Below are 20,203 nucleotides of genomic sequence, written 5' to 3'. Positions count from 1 at the left end.
CATTTAATACTGGGCTTTTTGCTGTGTAGACTTTACCTACTTTTTTTAGTTTGTCTTAGCTGATCAATTCAGGTATTCTTTACTCAGATATATAGGATAGAATCTACCCAAACAAACTGTGCAAATTGTTACATCAGTTTACCCCATTTTATTGAGTAGATTCTATAGGTTGTTTTTTACAGTGTAGCGTTACCAAATTCAGAACAGCACGGTAAATAAAAAACGGTTTCTATATTTGACTTTTTGAAAAGACACACATATGATCACAAAGTAAAATACTGAGCTATGCCAGAGACATGTGATATATGGGAGGGCAAGAAACAGCATGTGTTCTGGAGCAAGATGGGTTTCCTATTAATTGATTGCAAATAATGCATCTGGCACTGAGCAAACAGTTTAAAAGTGAAGTACTGTAGGATATAGTATGTATTCTCAGTTTTTGGTGCACGGTTACCTTTTTGTGTTAAGAATCCAACAGCTCTTTGATTCTTTTTGTTAATAGGTTGTAAACGCTTAAGAACCTGCAATATAATGAAATATTAATATAGGTTAATGCATTTGCAGTTTATATATAAAATATATTGTATATATTATTTGTTTCTGTCCTGTATTGATTAATACATGATTTATTCCAATTTAAATGCTATAACCCCAGCAAAACATTAATGGCCAGATGGGCTAGCTCTGATGATTCTGCTCTTTTAGGACCAGAAATAATTTTGCTAATAATAAAACTATTTAAAGTATACAACTTATGCTCAAAAGTTGTAGCTGCGTTGATGTTGGATCATCTTCAATCCTCCTGGTTTAGCTCCAGTCCTGCTGAGACACACCAAATACTAACAAAATATAAAATTCATGTTCATGTGTCAGGGTATTTAGGAACAAAAAGTACAAAGATGAAACAGCTTGAAAGGATGGTCTGTAGCAATCGATCCAATAGCATTCCTAGCAGAGTTTTGTGAAACAAATAACTTCTGCCCGGTAACAGGAGCAGCCACAACCCCAGATTTATTTCAACAAAATAGTGAAAATACAGTTTATATAGCGCACTCTCTTCTCAGCTGTACATGATCAGTAACGTTCATTTACAACAAAACATACGGTAAAAAAAAACTTATATCATTAATACAATCAATGCTGTTCATAGCAAAACAACACGTACTAAAAATAACAAGAAGAAAAGCATCTGGGTCCAGACAGCTAAAGTAAATGATCAGAAAGTAATACTCCAGTTATGTCCCTTAATATAATACATTTATTAGTTTCATCTCAACCCTATACATCTAAGGTTTAGTTCATGTACAAATGTATTTATTTGCTTACAGAGAGCAACGACTATTAAACCATTTGCATTCTATACAAAATGTCCCGTCCAAAGAGCGTAATATAACAAGGAATGAAAATGCACATCTAGCATATAAATATATTTTCCAAACATTTTTTCTCCCTTTTCAAATCACATGTTACATTAGAAAGGCATTTATTTTTAAGAAAAATGAAAGAAATGATCCAAAAGGTGCGGAAAATTGTCACTATTTGCAATAAGTAGTATAAATAGCAGAAATCCCTGCTAGTTTAACATAGTGTAAATCAAATCTACAGCTATTCTCACTTAGTGTAAATAGAATATCACTAAAAAAAACTGCTATTTTCACTTTGTGTAAATAGAATCCATTGCTATTTGCAATTAGTGTAAATAGCATTTATCGCTAAGAAAATATGCTATCTTCGCTTGGTGTAATTAAGTTTTCACAAAAACACAAAGTTTTGTAAAATAATAAACTTCACATTTCAGCCTTTAAACCATTTTTAAGAAACTGGATGAGTCAAAATTATTAACTATTATATTAATTTAAACAATTATTATCAATAAATTATTACATTAATTAAACAACATAAATACATTCTACGGTTTATATTTTTACTGATCCACCAGTTCACATTTACAGCTCTGCGTGTTTGCAGGGTGAAAACATTGGTTGATTTTCGCATTGGTTTAAAGGAAAACAACAGTATTATTGAAAATCAACATTCATAAACTGCCAGCAGGTGGCGCTTTTGGAAGGGCTAAAATATAACTCAAATCATATCCTTTTAAAGTTTATTATTCACATCAAGCCGTATTCCATTTTTGGTCTTTCCGTCCCCATATTTAAGACCTCTTGAAATCATAATTAAGATATTTTAAGACTTTTTAAAGACCTGCAGAAACCCTGACGCATTACATTTTTAGTAATTACATTGGTTAGGTCATGTGCGGTTAGTTCTTCATGCGGTTAGCTCTTCGTTGTGCGTGATTATGTAATGCATGAGGTCAAGCTAGTACGAGATGAGCATTTATGGTTAAAAAGTAGGCTATATCTTGGAATGTTTTCTTAAAAAATGTATTTCCAATCAAATGAAGAAAGAAAGACATCTTGGATGACATAGGGGTGAGTAATTTATCAGGATTTTTTTTATTCAGGAACTAATTCTTTAATATTAGCTTCACAAACAAATAGTACCATCATGTAGGAGGGGGTGAAATGCGAGCTGGACATTCTTTGCCCTGCAGGGTTTCGACCACATACCCTCCTCACTATCAGCAAGAGAATGGAGAGTAACACTGGGCGGTCTGGACAGGTTGGGTTCAGCCAGGCTGTGTCGCAGCTTGCACCTCTGCAAGGTCACGCTATACTCAGGCGGCTTTACATTAAAGGCTGACATTTTTTCGGGAATCCCACGCGTCACGGGATTCCCGTGGGATTCCTGCAGGATGGGAGTCATCTTTGCTATTAATCGTGGAATTGGGACGGCACAGGATAAAATAGTTAACGGGAGCAGACGGGAGCGGGAATCAACCACTAGGAAAGACGACAAAAAAAGAAAAAGCACGGCCATTTTGTAGTTTCCTTTTAATACGCCTACAATGTAACGCAATTAAAAAATAACTACACGACCCAGCCAGAAGCCATCAGTGCTTTTTGTCACGGCTTCCCCGCCGGAATTCAAAGAGCAGTGATGGAGGGAGCTAACATCCGTGGAGAAGTCGATGTGGCAAAAAAGATTTACAGCGCAAAGTCAGAAGTAATGACATATCTATTAAGTTCACAGAACTGGTCGGAAAGTCTGAAATATTAAGTAAGTTTATGAGAGTAGAATGTGACGGTGATAGCACGACGTATGCTGCTTGTAAGACATGCTTAGTGTTAGTCAAGTACACAAGTGATTCAGGGACGAGCAGTCTGAAGAGGCACACTTGCAAGGCAAATTCAGGAAAGAATCAGCCAAGCATCTCTTCGTTCATCAAGCGAAAATTGCCGTCGGGTACAGGAGCGGGAGTCATTTTAAACGGGAGCGGGATGGTACGGGATTATTTATAACTTTTGTCTGAGAGTTGGACGGGACAAGATTTCACGGGAGTGGGACGGGACAGGAGTGAAAATCCCGTGTCATCCTCTACTTTACATGGGCTGGCCGCAAGGCTCCTCCTTCCTGCACGGCGCCCAACGTCAGGCCCTGGTACCCCGGCGGAGACGGGGGCAGGGCTTTGAACCTTCTTTGCAGGGTGACGTTACACAGTACACTGGCAGGAAGCAGACGGAGAGGTGCAGGAAGTGACGTGATGACCAGGAAGGAGAATAAAACAAAACACATAAACACACAGACACAAAGCAAACATCAATGAATGAAACGGGGTACGTAAATCAAAAAGACAATCACTAAGACACTGACACAGAAGTCACAACACAAGCAGATTTGCAGAGTTAATTCACCCAAAAATGAAAATTAGCCCATTATTTACTCACCCTAAAGGCGTTAGTGATGCGCGGGTCGTCTCAGAACCCGCGGGCCCCACGGGTAACCCGCGGCTCGGGTTGGGGCGGGTAAAGAAATTGTCACTTTATTTGCGGGGGCTGGTTGGGGTGGGTCATTAAAAACAAAATAAAATAAAAAAAATCAATTCCCTATAGCCTATATTACATATTTGGGAATATCTATTTTCATATTTTATTAAGTTCTTTAATAAGGTTATCAACACGTCACGTCCCGAAAGCGCCAAGCAGCTCCCGCTGCCAGCAACAAGTGCATCAAGCGAACGCTCATTCGGCTCTGCAAGCCTGGTGCTATGCCTATTTACATCTCCTCTGATGCGCATTATCCTGCATTCGCTAAAATCATGACAGTCAACCACATCCAGTCATATGTGAATGAATGTAAATATTCGCTAAAAACACACAATAAAGACAGCAATGATGCAGTCAGGAGTAAGGACTGTGGCGCCGGCTTGCTTTGAAATGTATTTGGTGATTGTGCATGATGTGTGTGCGCCCGCTGCTTTTCCCGCACCCTAGTCATTTTAAACAGTACATAATAACGAAAACAATACCTTACAAATAAAAAGAAGCAGATTTTTATGATCAGAACTTCCTTAAACCAGTGAACCTGTAAACCTTTCAGTCCAAGGATCCAGTAAACGAATGCGTTCAAATAGAAAGTTCAAAACGGTATTCATAAATGAAGCGTATGTACCCACTTTTCTTCCGGCACCACTAACGTTACACCACTGATTATCTTGTTATTAATATGATTTGATTTATGGTTCATATTCATAATCGTACAGTATGTTGTTGCCAGTTTAAAGGGCGATGTTTCCAAGCACTTCCGGGCTAAAAAAAAAGCTGTTTTCATTTGCATTACAATGCATAGTATGTATATAAAAAACACACCTTACAAACATGCTACTAGTCTCTTTTATAAATCAGGACCCATTAGTATATGGCTAATTAACAGAGGGTGTATACAGGTCAATGCGTAGCTGATTAAGGAGTATGCAGGACTAAGCAAGTGAAGTTGAAAAGTCTTTAACAAGTAAACAAAAAGAAGTATAAACCAAATAAACTTCAATACAATAACAAAAAAGAAATGTTATTACAAATGAATTAAGACATTCAATACATTTCTTGTAAAAGTTTTACAAACTACTCAGTCATTAAATCTGCATGTGCTTGCAAAGAACTAATTATACAGGTCCTTCTCAAAAAATTAGCATATTGTGATAAAGTTCATTATTTTCTGTAATGTACAGATAAACATTAGACTTTCATATATTTTAGATTCATTACACACAACTGAAGTAGTTCAAGCCTTTTATTGTTTTAATATTGATGATTTTGGCATACAGCTCATGAAAACCCAAAATTCCTATCTCAAAAAATTAGCATATCATGAAAAGGTTCTCTAAACGAGCTATTAACCTAATCATCTGAATCAACTAATTAACTCTAAACACCTGCAAAAGATTCCTGAGGCTTTTAAAAACTCCCAGCCTGGTTCATTACTCAAAACCGCAATCATGGGTAAGACAGCTGTCCAGAAGGCCATCATTAGCTATGTTTCCATCCAAAAATGCGAATTTAACTTATGCGCAAAACTGGAACATCGCATTCCATCCAACAAGACAGAGAGAACAAAATCGTCACTTGCTGACAAACTTCCTCTAAATATCACTTAGAAAACTAGGATAAGTCACCGAAAAATACTAATTTTCATATAAATATAATTAATGGAAGGGTAGTAGGGATGTGACGGTAAGGAAATTATCGCACCGGTTATTTGAAGTGGCAACACAGGCAATACCGGTATCACAGAGGGGGGTAGTTCGTTAAAGTTTTCCCACGTTCCCACGCTTTTCTTTGTTTTTAAATAGCTTGTAAATGCCCGTGCATTACCATTTTACTTTTGCTTTCGAATCAGCTGCAATTCGGCGTCAATTGACTGAATGGACGACAACAAAGTAGGCCTACGACAAACTCACCTAGTTTATATTAAACACAGAATTATTCATTTATTAACAAAAATAAAATAATGTTAAGTAACTTGTAATTATAAAAAGTGTAAGTGTAGGCTAATTACAAAAAAAAAAAAAAAAACAGGCCTACTGAAAATCAGGGAACACGGTGGTATGAATAAGAATCGAATGTTCTTCCAATGAGCTTCCAAAATCACCTTTTAGATAAATGGCAGCAGCCAACAGGCCTTTTTAAAATCCAAAATATTTTTAAAACGGGCAGTTTTGCATTTTGTTTCAAAAATCTTTCGCCAAGGTCTTGTCTTTCTTACCACACTCAACTGACACTCCTCATGTGATGAATTAAATCGGACTCCTGCCGCGGATCTGTAATGCGACTGTTGAGCAGCTGTGTTCAGATAATTGCACTGTTTGTTCTCCAACTGAACTAAATGGTTTTTTTACTATAAAAAACGAAATGTGGTGGTCAAGTGACAAAACTGGTGAAGGAAACATTTCACAATGACCAATACAACATTTCTGATGCTGTGCAACAAGATGAGTCGGCTTGTTAGTCGAGTTACCCCGTTCCATCGTGCAGTCACATGATGTTTTTAATAGGCATGGAGGAATTTATTCGGTAAAAGTGTTTCCATCGTAGTCTATGCGCATTTTTCTTTATCGGATAAAAAGTTTATCCTACTCAGTTGTGCGCATAAGTTTTTTATGCACATTTTCAGAATTTATGCGCATTTTCGCGTTTCCATCCAGAGATTTTTTATGCGATATTCCAAAATGCGCATAAAAATAGGTGGATGGAAACGCAGCTATTGACACCATCAAGCAAGAGGGTAAGACACAGAAAGACATTTCTGAACGAATAGGCTGTTTCCAGAGATTTTTTTTGTCATTTAATTAGAATAACTGTGTGCTACAGTCTAAAGGTTACTTTTGCTCTTCCTATTACTGCTGCTATTACTGCTGTTGCTGCTGTTGCTGCTGCTGGTGGTCCCACTCTTAGTATTGCTGCTGCTGGTGGTCCCACTCTTAGTATTGCTGCTCCTACTACTGCTCCTCCTATTATTTCTAGTGCTGTTTTTCCATAATCTTTAGCTTTTTGTTTCCAAGCCTCCCATTGAATTTCTTTCTGGGCTTTTCTATACGTCTCATTAGTGTAGTGCTGTCCTCCATTCTCCTCCAGCATCTTCTCAATCTTCTCCAGTAGTTCAGTGACCTGAGAGCGGTTCTTTATGTCTTCATTATTGAATGAATGAAATCTGTCACCACACTCATTAACAAGAGCCTTGAGATCATTATCTTTACTGATATAATCATCCAATGTTTTTCCTTTCAGCTGATCTCCTCTAGTGAACAGAATGATTGTGTATCGAGTAGCTTCTTCTCCAAAGTTCTCCTGAATCCATTTCACTGTGTCTTTCTCTTCATTTGTGTATCTCATGTCCAGTCTCATGACCAGCAGAAACACATGAGGACCAGGAGCAGACATGTAGACACACTTCACTATTTCAGCTTTCCGTTGTTCATCACTCATTAACTCATTTGTATCAAACTGTCCTGGAGTGTCGATCACTGAGATGTTTCTGCCCTCCACTGTTGTCAGATGTGATTGACAATGTGTAGTAATAGAGTTAAAGGACATACCATTCTTAAACACAATGTTGCCGATGATGGTGTTTCCTGCTGAACTCTTTCCCGATCCAGTTTTACCCAACAGCACAATCCTTTGATCTGATAAAGAGATAGCAATTTAAGATATTATTTACACTTCAAAAAATGATAATAACTTTGTTTGCATTTGCCTTTGCTCACTATGGGGCCTGAGCAAACTTCCAGGGGGTCTCAAGATATTTAAAATGACTAAAATAAGACAGAATAAAAATATAAAATAAGTTAATTATCATTGTTTTATATCAAATAAGTAACATTATTCTTATAATTAACATGATTTAATTAACAATATTTACTACCTCAACAACTTTTTTTTCCAACAAAGAACCTATCTGTAATATCTAAAACTGGAAATTATATTCCATGGTAATGGTACACCATTAGCAGGATAGTCCATGATCAGGTGTTGGGTGGTTCTTTGCCTACATACCAAGTTTTTTGTTTGCTTCCAATTGACCTTATGCATGGAGCGTTCTTTAGAACTTTCGCATAAAGATAAGCCAGCTCGTAAACTTCCGCTGAAGCTCATTTTATACGTGCTATATATTGGGTGGACACTATTGAGACTCATCTACTGCCTCGTTCTTATCAGAAACTGAGAAAAATTATAATTGCAACATTATAAACAATGTTAGCGGCATGAACATTCAGTTTCATATTATTTAACAACATATAATTTGAATGTGGAGCCTGGCAATCCCGTAGGCCTACTCTCTGTATCTGCATAGTTGTACTGTACATTTAAATGCTGACAGCTAAACACTATCATAACGTGTTTAAGCTAACGTTAGGCAGTTAGCGATACTTCTCTTCAAGGGCATCTTAAGCCGGGCATACACTGTACGATTTTTGACCCTTTTTGCCACGATTTTTCACTCGTGCGAGAATTTCTTGGATCGGGCCGATTTTCAGCTGACTCGTGCGTCTCACATCGTGTAGTATACACAGGGTAACGAGAAGCGATTACCCTCTCACGATCGACAATCGTATGGTCGGATGAAAATCAAACTGGTTTGAAATTCTGGTCGGCCCTCGTGAGTGTATCGCACCGTTGAAGCAATGCTACGAGCGTCTACGACCTGATTACCCCAAAACTCTGGCACTGCGCCTGTGCAAACACGAAAGTGAAAGTGAAGGAAGTAGTGATGGGAAGTTCGGATCATTTTACCGACTCGGACCTTTGAGTCTCGTTCAGCAAAATGAACGAATCTTTTTTCGAGTAATTTCGTTCATTTTAACAATAAATATAATTCAAATGTTAGCCTTTAACCTCCCTAACACATCTACTGCTGACACAAACGTTAATCACACTTCAAACAAAACAAAACAAAACAAAACTATAATGCTATAAGAAACAGAAAATATTAAATCATTGTTTGCCTGGGTCTTTAGTCTAGAGCCCTGCATTTGAGTCCGAGCCCGTCGGGGCCCGAATTTTTTTTTTTTTGCCCCTAGGGCCGGGCTTCGGGCCAATTTTCACGTCATAACTTGCACATATATCGGGCGTGATTTCATGATTTCATGCGTGCGTCCCCGGAAGCGCCAGTGATTTCTCGCGCATAGCAGAGTATGAGCGGAGCGCGGAGTGGAGCGGTGTGATTTTGAATGGAGGAAGGAGCGGATTTTTTTAAAAGTCGGAGCGTCATGGTTTTCACTCTCTTCAAGAGCGCTCCACCACCGCTGTTTAGCTTGATAGAGATGGATCACTCAAATCAGAAATAATGTGATCTGTAGGTAAAATAACTGACGAAAACGTATTATTTTCATTACAAACTTTGCACTGGATAAAGCAGCAATACTCTTTTAATGCTGACAATTATTAGCTGTGGTCGGAACAAATATTGCACACTATGTTTGAAACTCTCCTGTTATTTTATTTTATTATATTTTATGAACAGGACTGTTACATTTCAAACATACTTAATTTTTTTTTTTTTTTTTTTTTTTTTTTTGACGCGGAGCGGTGTTTCTGACATCAGTGAGAGAGGAGTGGAGCTGGATTATTAAATGCAAGGAGTGCGGGGGAAATTGTTGCCGCTCCACTGTGCTCACATACCGCAGAGAGATTTTCAGCCACGTGGTAAAGTTGTGTTTTTTAAGTTTTCTATATTATTATTTATTCTTTATATATTTGTTCAATATTCGTTTACTTTACCACTGCGACTTTGTATGTTCCGGTTTTGCGCAGCAGAACTGCCTGCCCTGTTTGAAATGCCTTTGTTCTGAGATGGTGATAATAAACTTTAAATCTAACATTTTGCTATATTGATGTTTGTTTTATATCTGTGAATTGCATTGTAGACTAGTCAAGTGTTGATTTGATATATGGTTAAATTGAGTAAACACACTGTGGACCACATACCGCTTGGATATCGATGTCACTTAAAAAACTAACTTACATTTAAAAAACAAACAAACAAACAAACAAAAAACTCCAAACTTTTCTCTAAATTGTTCTGATAAAAAAACCGAAACGAAAAAACATAAACTTTCTATTAAATACGAAATCTGGTCTATTTTAATGGCTGTAACAGTATAAGCTGTTTGGCGGAAAAAAAGACGGGCTTCGGGTCGGACTCGGGCCAAAATTTTTGATAAGCTGTCGGACACGGGCCGGGCTACAGCCTGTGCGTCTCGGACCAGGGCCGGGCTAGGGCTTAGATTTAAGTCTATGTCTACTTTAGTCTATGGTTCGCTCACCTCGCCTAACGACTCTAAAAACAGGTGAACTAATTCCAGTAATAGGATGTTGCGCATGCGCGACTGAACGAATCACTCCCCGAGACGACTCGTTTGTCCCGAGTCACATTAAAGATTCGTTCAAAATGAGCGAATCGTTCAAGAACGACCCATCACTAGAAGGAAGCAACATGTTCTGTTATTTCAAAAGTTTAATAAAAAAAATAATAATAAAAAAAGAACATTCTTCAGATACAAATAACATCATAAAAAAAAAAGATAAAAAAAGTCCATGCGCTTACACGAACTCACGGAAAGGCACGAGATCGAGCGCTTTTTGCTCTGGTGACCCTCATCATTCCTTGTCAGCATCCTACTACCGTGTTTTTGTTGTTCTTCTTCTTCTGTTTCAAGTCCGACGTGCGATATTGGACGCACAGTGTGAGCGGTAAGATCGCATAAGAGCATCGGGTCGTACAGTGTGAGAACATAAATCGTGAGCTGCGAACTTTTACACCCTGCGATTCTGTCGTGCAGTTTGAGCTAGAGCCAAGAGCAACGATTGATAATATCGCACAGTGTATCCCAGGCTTTAATCGTATTATTGATAATCACTAAAGCCTAGTTCAGACTGCATGATTTTAGCCCCGATTTTGACTCGCCGACAGGTTTTGAGAAATCTCCGACAAATGCCCGAAATCACAGGCAAATCGGTGCTCGTTCACGTGAGTGACAATCACGCAGTAACTATCAAAGACGCGATCTGAGAGAATCGCCGACGTGTCGCCGACTACTGTGAGATATTTGGCATGCTTAATATCTGGACCTGTCGGCGATTCAAAATCATGCCGTGTGAAAGGTGATCTGACTGAAAATCACATCAGCGATTACCTACAGCCAATGAGACAGCAACATCCTGGCCAGCGGGAAGTTGGAGGAGGAGTTACGAAGGTATAGACCACAGTATCAACAAGAATAGCTTCGGCTTATTTTCTTTTCGCTGCAAATGAGTGCCCATGCTATTTGTATGACAAGCTTCTTGCGGGCCACCATTTTTTTTATAATAATCCCAGTCTCACGTGAGAACTTGCACGCCTGACCTCGCGTTGTTTCCACGTCACTTCTCGCGTGTGTTTGGTTGTGAGACGTAGTTTGCGGACCGGGGCAAAGTTGTCGGCGATTCTTCCTATTGTAAAGTCATGCAGTGTGAAACCCCCTGTCGCCGATCGATTGTGCAGTGTGAACACAGCAGCGACAGAATGCTACCCCAGATAGTCATGCAGTGTGAAAACATCTGTGACGCGATTGCTTTGAAAATCGTGCAGTCTGAACTCGGCTTCACTTGCCTTCATAGTCATGAACACTTTTTTTTAAATCTTGCAATATTTTAAAGCCATAATTATTTTCTAACTCTACAGCTGTGAAATAACACGTACTTCAAGGACTCACTTTTCATTCAATAATAACGGCATCGGAAAAAATGACTTTTCACGGAAAACGCATATTTATGGAATTACCCATATAACCAATAGATGGCAGCAGAGGATTATTTATTGTGCAGCTGAATTTAGGCTATTATAAAATTACTAGTATAATAAATTGTATTACTTTTTACCGCCCTAAATAAATAAATAAATTATATAGGCCTAGTATAGCAAGTGCAGAAAGTCATTAAGCTCACACACAAACAGCCAATAAAGGTGAATTATTTAAATACTAATATATAGTGCACTACAAATACATTAAATATTCATGGTATAATAATTAAATAATGCACTCAATATGAATCGACAGGAATTTGAAATATTTTATAAGATTTAATAACATCTTTTACGTTTTATCTTGAACTGTAAAAGCTATAAAATAGCCTATATTTAACCAACACAAACTTATTACTGCTGTAGTTTTGTTACTCTGAAATTAGTCTCTTTTTTGACATCAGCTTGTCATTTGTTTGGTCCGTTTGGTTGTTTTTTAACTGGCATTTGTCATTCTTGAAATGGTGTACATTGACGTTTGGTCTTCTTGGACAAACAACACTTTTCTTCGATTGTGAATGGATTATGTAGAGAAAACGAGCAAAGTACGCTCATATTACGGCACAGTACAGTTGACTGGAAATGACTTAGCTGGCTTGACTAAACAAGGAAGTAATTCGTGCATATGGTCAATTAACACATGCCAAAGCATAGATTATATGCCATTAACCTTTTTACATGAAATCTCTCAGGATTACAAACAAAAAAGGAACAAAAAAGGCTTAATATTTACCAACGTTTGAGTCCAAACTTTCTCTAGCAATCTCTTGTATCAGTTCTTTCATCTCTCCCTGACTTTCCATCTGATCCCTGAGATCTGACAATATGTTTTCCATACTTTTGCTTTTGTGCATTATCTCTTTCTCCGTGTTGTGTCGGTTCAGCAAACTATATGGTAATGTACTTTCATTTTAACAGTACAGGTTGAGTCAGTTACGCATTAAAGGTGAAACAAAAGACACATCATCAGTGTGTGTTGGCCTGTGAGAAGGTTTTTCAGTGAGATTAAACAATACAGGTTACCGTGTGATTAAATATCCTATATAAAACATTTGAAGAAGTTACTGTAAGCTATTCTACCAGGGCCTTTGCCGGACCTTAAGCTCTACTGGGGCACATCCATTACTCATATCTCTTTTCTTTCTTGAAAACCAGTTGCATGTTCAACATAATTAACTACACAAACTTGTGTAACCAACTATTCCTTCACTGCAACTAGCACTATAAGTAAATGTTATACATTAATGCTTTATGAACATTCTTTTTCAAGCATCTTCATCATACTTCACATAAAGATTCTCAACATTTTTTAAGGCAATTAATGCAGAGCACAGTGCTGCTAAAAGTGAACTGCATGCTTACAATTCTGCGTGAAAGGCTGCGGGGACGTGCGCGTTGCAGTTAAAGGGATAGTTCACCCCAGAAATGAAAATGTGATGTTTATTTGCTTACCCCCAGGGCATCCAAGATGTAGGTGACTTTGTTTCTTCAGTAGAACACAAACAAAGATTTTTAATGAAAACAGTTGCAGTCTGTCAGCCATATAATGGCAGTGGATGGCCACCAGACCTTTAAAAGTAAAAAAAAAAAAAAAAACATGCACAGACAAATCCAAATTACACCCTGCTGCTCATGACAAAACATTGATTTCCTAAGACATTGATGACATCAATGTATCGTCACAAGCTTTGAGTTAAAAATCTTCATTTGTGTTCTACTGAGGAAACAAAGTCACCTACATCTTGGATGCCCTGGGGGTAAGCAGATACACAACAAATATTCATTTTTGGGTGAACTATCCCTTTAAATACAAAGACGTGCGTGCCACGCAGGCATGAATATCTGCATGCATGGGCCAGTTTGTCCGGTTAAACTGCTTTGTGTTTAGAAGCGTTTATTTGGTTGTTGCATATAAATTATAGATTAATATCTTTATTTTGGGATTATCAAAGTAAATTATAACTCAGATTTTTATTGGGGCACGTGTCAAGCATTTGAGGTTAAAAAGTATATAAATTGTAATATTTTTTTTTAGAAAATAACTGATTGTTTCGCTAGATAAGACCCTTATTCCTCAGCTGGGATCGTTTGTAACCCTATGAAGCTGCATTTGTTAAGCACCATTGAAGTCTACTATATGGAGAAAAATCCTGTCATGTTTTCCTCAAAAAAAAAAGAAAGAAAAACCTTGGAAAACCTACCTCTAGAGGGTTGCATCACAGCTCAAATGACTTTTAAGGGAGACTGGATGGCTAGAACTGACAACAACACATTAGAACAACTTTGACTGTGATCTGCAATGTTTTACACTGATTTACACTTGAGTCTAAACTTGTAAAATGGAGTGGAAAGTAAAGTACCCTTCTTTGCTTGAAGGTGATGTCTGGTGGGATACAAGGACTGTGTCTGCTTACCCTGCAAAACTGAAATATAAACTTGCAGATCTGACTATTTTTATAATCAAAAATATATAATATGAAATATAAAATATATAATAAAGAAGAAAGAATTGCGAGATATAAACTCACAGTTGCACGGAAATTCAGAGTTGGGACAAAAAGTTGCAATTTACCTTTTTTCAGAGGCTGAAATGGGCTTCCACACTTCCAAACTGTTCTGCAATTATATAACTCTAATTGGATTCGTCTAAAAGAAGAAAGTCATATACACCTAGAATGGCTTGAGGAAGAGTAAATAATGTGCTAATTTTCATTTTTGGGTAAACTAGCCCTTTAACCCTCGGCCACGTGACACAAACAGGGCACAGATCATTGCATAAGTTACTCACGCTTGTTCTTATGCAGTAAAATATGTTTTATTTTATTTCTGATAGAAGAAAATCAAATACCTTTAATAACTGAATAATAACCTTTAATAAATCGATTTGTCAATTTGAACAGAACCAACTGATATTTCATTTGTCATATTGTTATATTTTGTCATATCAGCCTACAATAAAACTCACTCACTATTGTGTGTAATTTGATCTCATTACAAGTACTTCATTTTTGGAATCTAAAAAACACAGTGTCATGACATTCTTTGTAAAGCTAAAATTCGAATTTTTCCATTGTAAAAGAGCTTTTTACAAGAAGACAATAGCAAACAGTTTATATGAAAACAGAAAACAGTGAGGTCATTGCAGCTCTGCTAAGTTCCATCCAATAGTGTCAAGTGTCAGATATTGCTAAATATAACTGTTCCCAACTAAGCAAGCCAAGAGACAACAGTTGCAAAGATCACTAACCCTATAACACCAACTTGCATGTTTGTTTTAAGAGCCAATAGAAAGTGAAACCAAATGAGTAGCACAAACACAAAATAAATATCATGTTAAAGGGTTAGCAGGGGTGTCTAGAACATAGAGGCCAATGATACAATTCCATATGATCACTTTATTTATTCATTGAAGCAGATAGAGCAAACATGAGCATGAAATACATCATTTGGATATGTGTGTGTGGTTTCTAAACAAGAAAAGAAACACACACATTTGAATCAACCATACTTAAGAGTACACAGTCAAAGTTACACTATATAAACAAAGAAACCAACTTACACTGTTCATGAAAACACACCTTACAAACATCAGGATACTAGTCTCTTTTATAAATCAGGACCCATTAATATATGGATAATTACCAGAGGGTGTATACAGGTCAATCCGTGCCTAATTAAGGAGTATGCAGGACTAAGCAAGTAGGAACATCTTTAACAAGTAAACAAAAAGAATTATAAACAACGACAAATAAACTTCAATACAATAACAAAAAAGATATGTTATTACAAATTAATTAAAACATTCAATACAATTCTTGTAAAAGTTTTACAAACTACTCACTCAGTCATTAAATCTGAATGTGCTTGCAAAGAACTGATTATACATTTAGAAACAGCATATTAACATTTTTGACATTTATTTGGACAGGAAACCATAGAGATTTGACAGGAAGTGAATGAGGAGAGAGGAGGAAATAAATGTCAAAGGACCAAAATCAAGGACTCAAACTTGGGTAGAATAACTGTGCCACATGTTGGGCTCCCCACACAGCTATTGTAAAAAAAAATGTCTTTCTCTTTTTTTTTGTCATTTAATTAGACCAGTGTTTCCCAAACTTTTTTTCTGGGGACCCACATTTTAAAGTCGATAAATCCTTGTGACCCAATAAACATTAAGCCCATATAGTTCATATATCACGAAGAGAATTTATGCATTAACAAAATATGTGTGACCATTTTTAAGGTCATGCTTCCACTTAACTATTTAAAAGAGATACAGATATTTGACAAAGCACATTTTTTATTTATTTAAGTAAAATGCAGATTTGCAGACCTAGCTAAAAAGCCACCTGTTGACTGTGAAAAAGTGGACTTCATTTATATGCATTTATGGGACATTTTCGTGTCAATCCATGTTAATTTTTACAGCGAACAATGCGCTGTCACTTTAATTCAGCACATGCAGCGCTTGCAGCACAGCAAAAAATAGACTCTGCCGAAATGATCGCTGCTCTGCTGCAAACGCACTGTTTCTGGGACGCACTGCTGGACTGCAACCGCGTGCAGTGTGAACGCTCCAATCCGTTAACATGGGTGCGGAAAAAAATACGCAACGCATACGAACTGCAGACGGAGTATGAAACCGGCGATGCAGAGCGCAGCTAAAGAACAACAACAAAAAAAAGAAAGCAGAAGAAGAAAACAACGAGCTCCCTCGTGCGGCTAATAGGTGAACTACACATATAAATTTTAATCAAGAGTATATAGCGCACTGAAAAATAGTGCTCGACTTGGCGACCCATACAATATTTCCCGCGACCCACTTGTGGGTCGGGACCCCGCCTTTGGGAATGACTGAATTAGACTATATTTTTAAGCCTGATTTTACTGCTCCCATTACCGCTTCTGCTACTGCTGTTGCTGCTGCTGCTCCTGCTGCTGCTGCTCGTACTGCTGTTGCTGCTGCTTCTGCTGGTCCTCCTGCCATTGCTACTACTGCTCCTCCTACTACTGTTACTTCTAGTGCTGTTTTTCCATGAACTTTAGCTTTTTGTTTCCAAGCCTCCCATTCAATTTCTTTCTGGGCTTTTCTATACATCTCATTAGTGTAGTGCTGTCCTCCATTCTCCTCCACCATCTTCTCAATCTTCTCCAGTAGTTCAGTGACCTGAGAGCGGTTCTTCATGTCTTCATTATTGAATAAATTAAATCTGTCACCACACTCATTAACAAGAGCCTTGAGATCATTATTTTCATTCATATAATCATATAATCTTTTTCCCTTCAGCAGATCTCCTCTAGTAAACAGAATGATTGTGTATCGAGTAGCTTCTTCTCCAAAGTTCTCCTGAATCCATTTCACTGTGTCTTTCTCCTCTTTTGTGTATTTCATGTCCAGTCTCATGATCAGCAGAAACACATGAGGACCAGGAGCAGACATGTAGACACACTTCACTATTTCAGCTTTCCGTTGTTCTTCACTCATTGACTCATTTGTATCAAACAGTCCTGGAGTGTCGATCACTGAGATGTTTCTGCCCTCCACTGTTGTCAGATGTGATTGACAGCATGTAGTAATAGAGTTAAAGGACATACCAATCTTAAACACAATGTTGCCAATGATGGTGTTTCCTGTTGAACTCTTTCCTGATCCAGTTTTACCCAACAGCACAATCCTTAGATCTGATAAAGAGAGCAATTTAAGATGTTATGTACACTTCAAAAAAATATATTAACTTCACATTTGCCTTTGCTGTATAAACTGTATGAGGTCACATAATTTTAAAAGAGTAATATCTAAAACTGGAAAAGTCATGGAAATTATATACCATGTTAATGGTACACCATTATCAGGATATAGTCCATGACCAGGTGTTGGGTGGTTCTTTGCCTAGATATCATGGTTTTGTTTGCTTCCAATAAATGCATGCCAAGTCATAGATTATCACTTAAATATATATAATTTACCTTTTTCACTTGAAATCTCTCATAAACGTTCTCTAGCATGAGTCATTTCACCTATTTCTGACTTTCTGTCTGATCCCTGAGATGTTCTTGGTCTGCAGCATCCTTCTCTCTCAGGTGTCTGTCTTCACTCACATCCTCTTGCTTTCTCTCATTGTCTTTTGTCATTCTTTCTTCATTACAGTCATATTTTATTTCTCCCTTTGGATTTCTCTTTTCTCTGGTCTAGCAACTCTTTCCCTGTTTTTTCTTCATTTCTTGTTTCATTCAAGATGGGAGTTCACTCAACAGTTATCTTATCATTTAAAAACGTAGTCTTATTATTAAAATAAATGAACAGATCGTTAAAAAAATTGCAGAAACACCTTTATCAGTGGCACCTCATGACATTTAAAAAATACAAAATTCTGTAAACATGGTGTTTGTGTTTAAATGCTGGTGACAAAATAGGACAATAAAGTAGTAAAAGACAAACCGATTGTATTTAAAATTGTGTGGACCAATGGATTTAGCAAAAACAGCAAAACTGCAGGCTGAAAAATGTAGAGAACTGCTTTATTATTGTTTTAAGTTCCTTAACAACAGTAGTGATATTTTGTGCTGAGCAACAGAAACTCTGTGTCTTCAATACAGACAAACAGACCATTGCGTAAACACAGGTGAGCTACAGTCATTTTTGAAAGGCATTTTTTATGCATGAGCAGAAAACAGCCTCTAATTTCTATGCTTTTAAAGGAAAAAGTTTGTTTTTGTCTTTTTAATTACATTTAATTTGGCTGACAAAACCATACAGTCCTCTTATATTGAATCACAATGATCTAATCTATGTACTCATACTAATGTTATTATTGACTCTGGCACAAAGCCGACTAACTAGAAATATCACTTTCCATTTAACTATTTCAAATTCTGAAATTTAACAGAAACTAAAAGTACATTTAAGATACTTTACTTTAGACAAAATTAGATCCATTTCTGGCCAGTTAAGGAAATTAAGTTCAGTTTTTTCTTTATTCTTGTTTAAAATTACTGTGTTTCTCAGGAATAAATAAATGAATAAATAAAAAAGTGTGCTACTTAATGTTATTACATCCACAGTAGCTATGTAATGCATTAACTATATATTTTGGACTGAATGGCACAGCTTATTCATGATAGTAAATGTTTTCAACCTGTATGCTTTGTTTACGGTGTATTAAAATACATAGAACCTTCATTTATGTTAATGATACAAAAAACTATTTATGTAACCAATTTAACCAGCAAAATACATAACCCATAGCATAAATAGGTGAATCATTCTAAACCCTAATTCAAATTAATTTAAATTAACATAAAAATAAAATTTCAGGTAAATAAATAAACTGACCTTTACATAATGCCATTATTCTTCGACTACAGCATAACGAAATGAACAACGGAGAGAGAAAGTAGCGCTTCAATCGTAACTAGTTAACTTTTAACTTATTAAAAAGGCGAGACGAAGGGCAGTGGAGGGGAGGGGGACCCTAAACGTCTCGCGGTTTTTAAATGTTTAACTTATATTAATTAAAGTCTATTTGTTTTATTTAGCGCGGCATTATAAAACGCAGCACTGTGTTGTGAGACTTAAACTGAACGTTCGTCTAAAACAACATTGGAAAGTTCTAGTTCTGTATAAACTGCCAATACGGAGGTAGGCCTAGTTCTACACACAAAATGTATTCGTTGGTTTTTGCATATACGTTTAATAAAAGTATATATTTTAACTGACCTGGGGTACGTTTCCCAAAAGCATCGTTAGCTAACTATGATCATTAGTTCCATTGAACTCTATTGGTAACGACGGAACTTGCGAGAATGGTTGCTTTTGGGAAACGTAGCCCTGGACGTTCACTGGAAAATTCTCTAAATATGTTTCCATACTTGTTTTGTCGCTTCTGTCCATTTTCTCTTTTCTTGTTGTGGCCACGCAGTAAACTAAAAAAGTCAATGTTTGCTTTCACTTTCTCTTTTAACAGAATGGGTGGAGCGAGTCAATTCCACATACAAGGAAAAAGGACGATACGTCACTAGTGTATGTTGGCTCGTGAGAAGGTTTTTCAGCGAGTGTAAACAATACGTGTTACCGTGTGTGATCAAATATATGAGTTGTCCTATATAAACATTTGTAGTTGCTTTGTATATGTTGTAAGCTATTCTTCAAGTAGGGGAGAGTGGGGTGAGTTGTGCCAGTTTTTACTCAAAGTGACTTTATAGTGAAGCCATGACAGTAATCCCTCCAATTAAATCATGTACAGCAGGGGTTCCCAACCTTTTTTACTCCGGGGCCCCCCTCCTTCTCTGGTCAATTTTGCAGGGCCCCTTATACTGTACTTCCGCAGTAAAGAGAAAAGTATTTATTTTTAAAGATTTTTTTTATTAACCAAAACATTTGTTTTGCCTTATTATTCTTCTACTGCGCATGTTAATTTCAAACAAACTATAAATTAAAACTTTAAATATACCTTATAATCTTTAAAGAAAACCTCTGCTCAATTATAATTTATAAAAAGCTTTAAATCTGTATATATATATATAT

At 36.9% G+C, this 20,203-nt stretch overlaps 2 protein-coding genes across 2 annotated transcripts; both read right to left on the bottom strand.

The window, feature by feature from the left end:
• Positions 1-6,704: 6,704 nt before the first annotated feature.
• On the bottom strand, positions 6,705-7,529 carry LOC141291959 (GTPase IMAP family member 9-like; the record flags this gene model as incomplete). Its single annotated transcript, XM_073823950.1, has 1 exon — positions 6,705-7,529. A coding segment is annotated over one exon (825 nt), but the record flags the coding sequence as incomplete, so codon positions are not given.
• Positions 7,530-15,084: 7,555 nt separating this feature from the next.
• On the bottom strand, positions 15,085-19,634 carry LOC141292310 (GTPase IMAP family member 7-like). The gene is made up of 2 exons (XM_073824313.1): positions 19,549-19,634; positions 15,085-17,361 (listed from the first exon to the last, which is right to left on the bottom strand). The coding sequence occupies exons 1-2, from the start codon at positions 19,568-19,570 to the stop codon at positions 16,544-16,546; spliced, it is 840 nt and encodes a 279-aa protein (XP_073680414.1). The 5' UTR covers positions 19,571-19,634; the 3' UTR covers positions 15,085-16,543.
• Between the last annotated feature and the right edge of the window lie 569 nt (positions 19,635-20,203).

Source organism: Garra rufa, chromosome 19, assembly GCF_049309525.1.
Source record: "Garra rufa chromosome 19, GarRuf1.0, whole genome shotgun sequence".
In the NCBI taxonomy this organism is placed as follows: domain Eukaryota; kingdom Metazoa; phylum Chordata; class Actinopteri; order Cypriniformes; family Cyprinidae; genus Garra; species Garra rufa.
The sequence above is the reverse complement of the archived record's forward strand: the minus strand, read 5'-3'. Positions and strand labels throughout refer to the sequence as shown.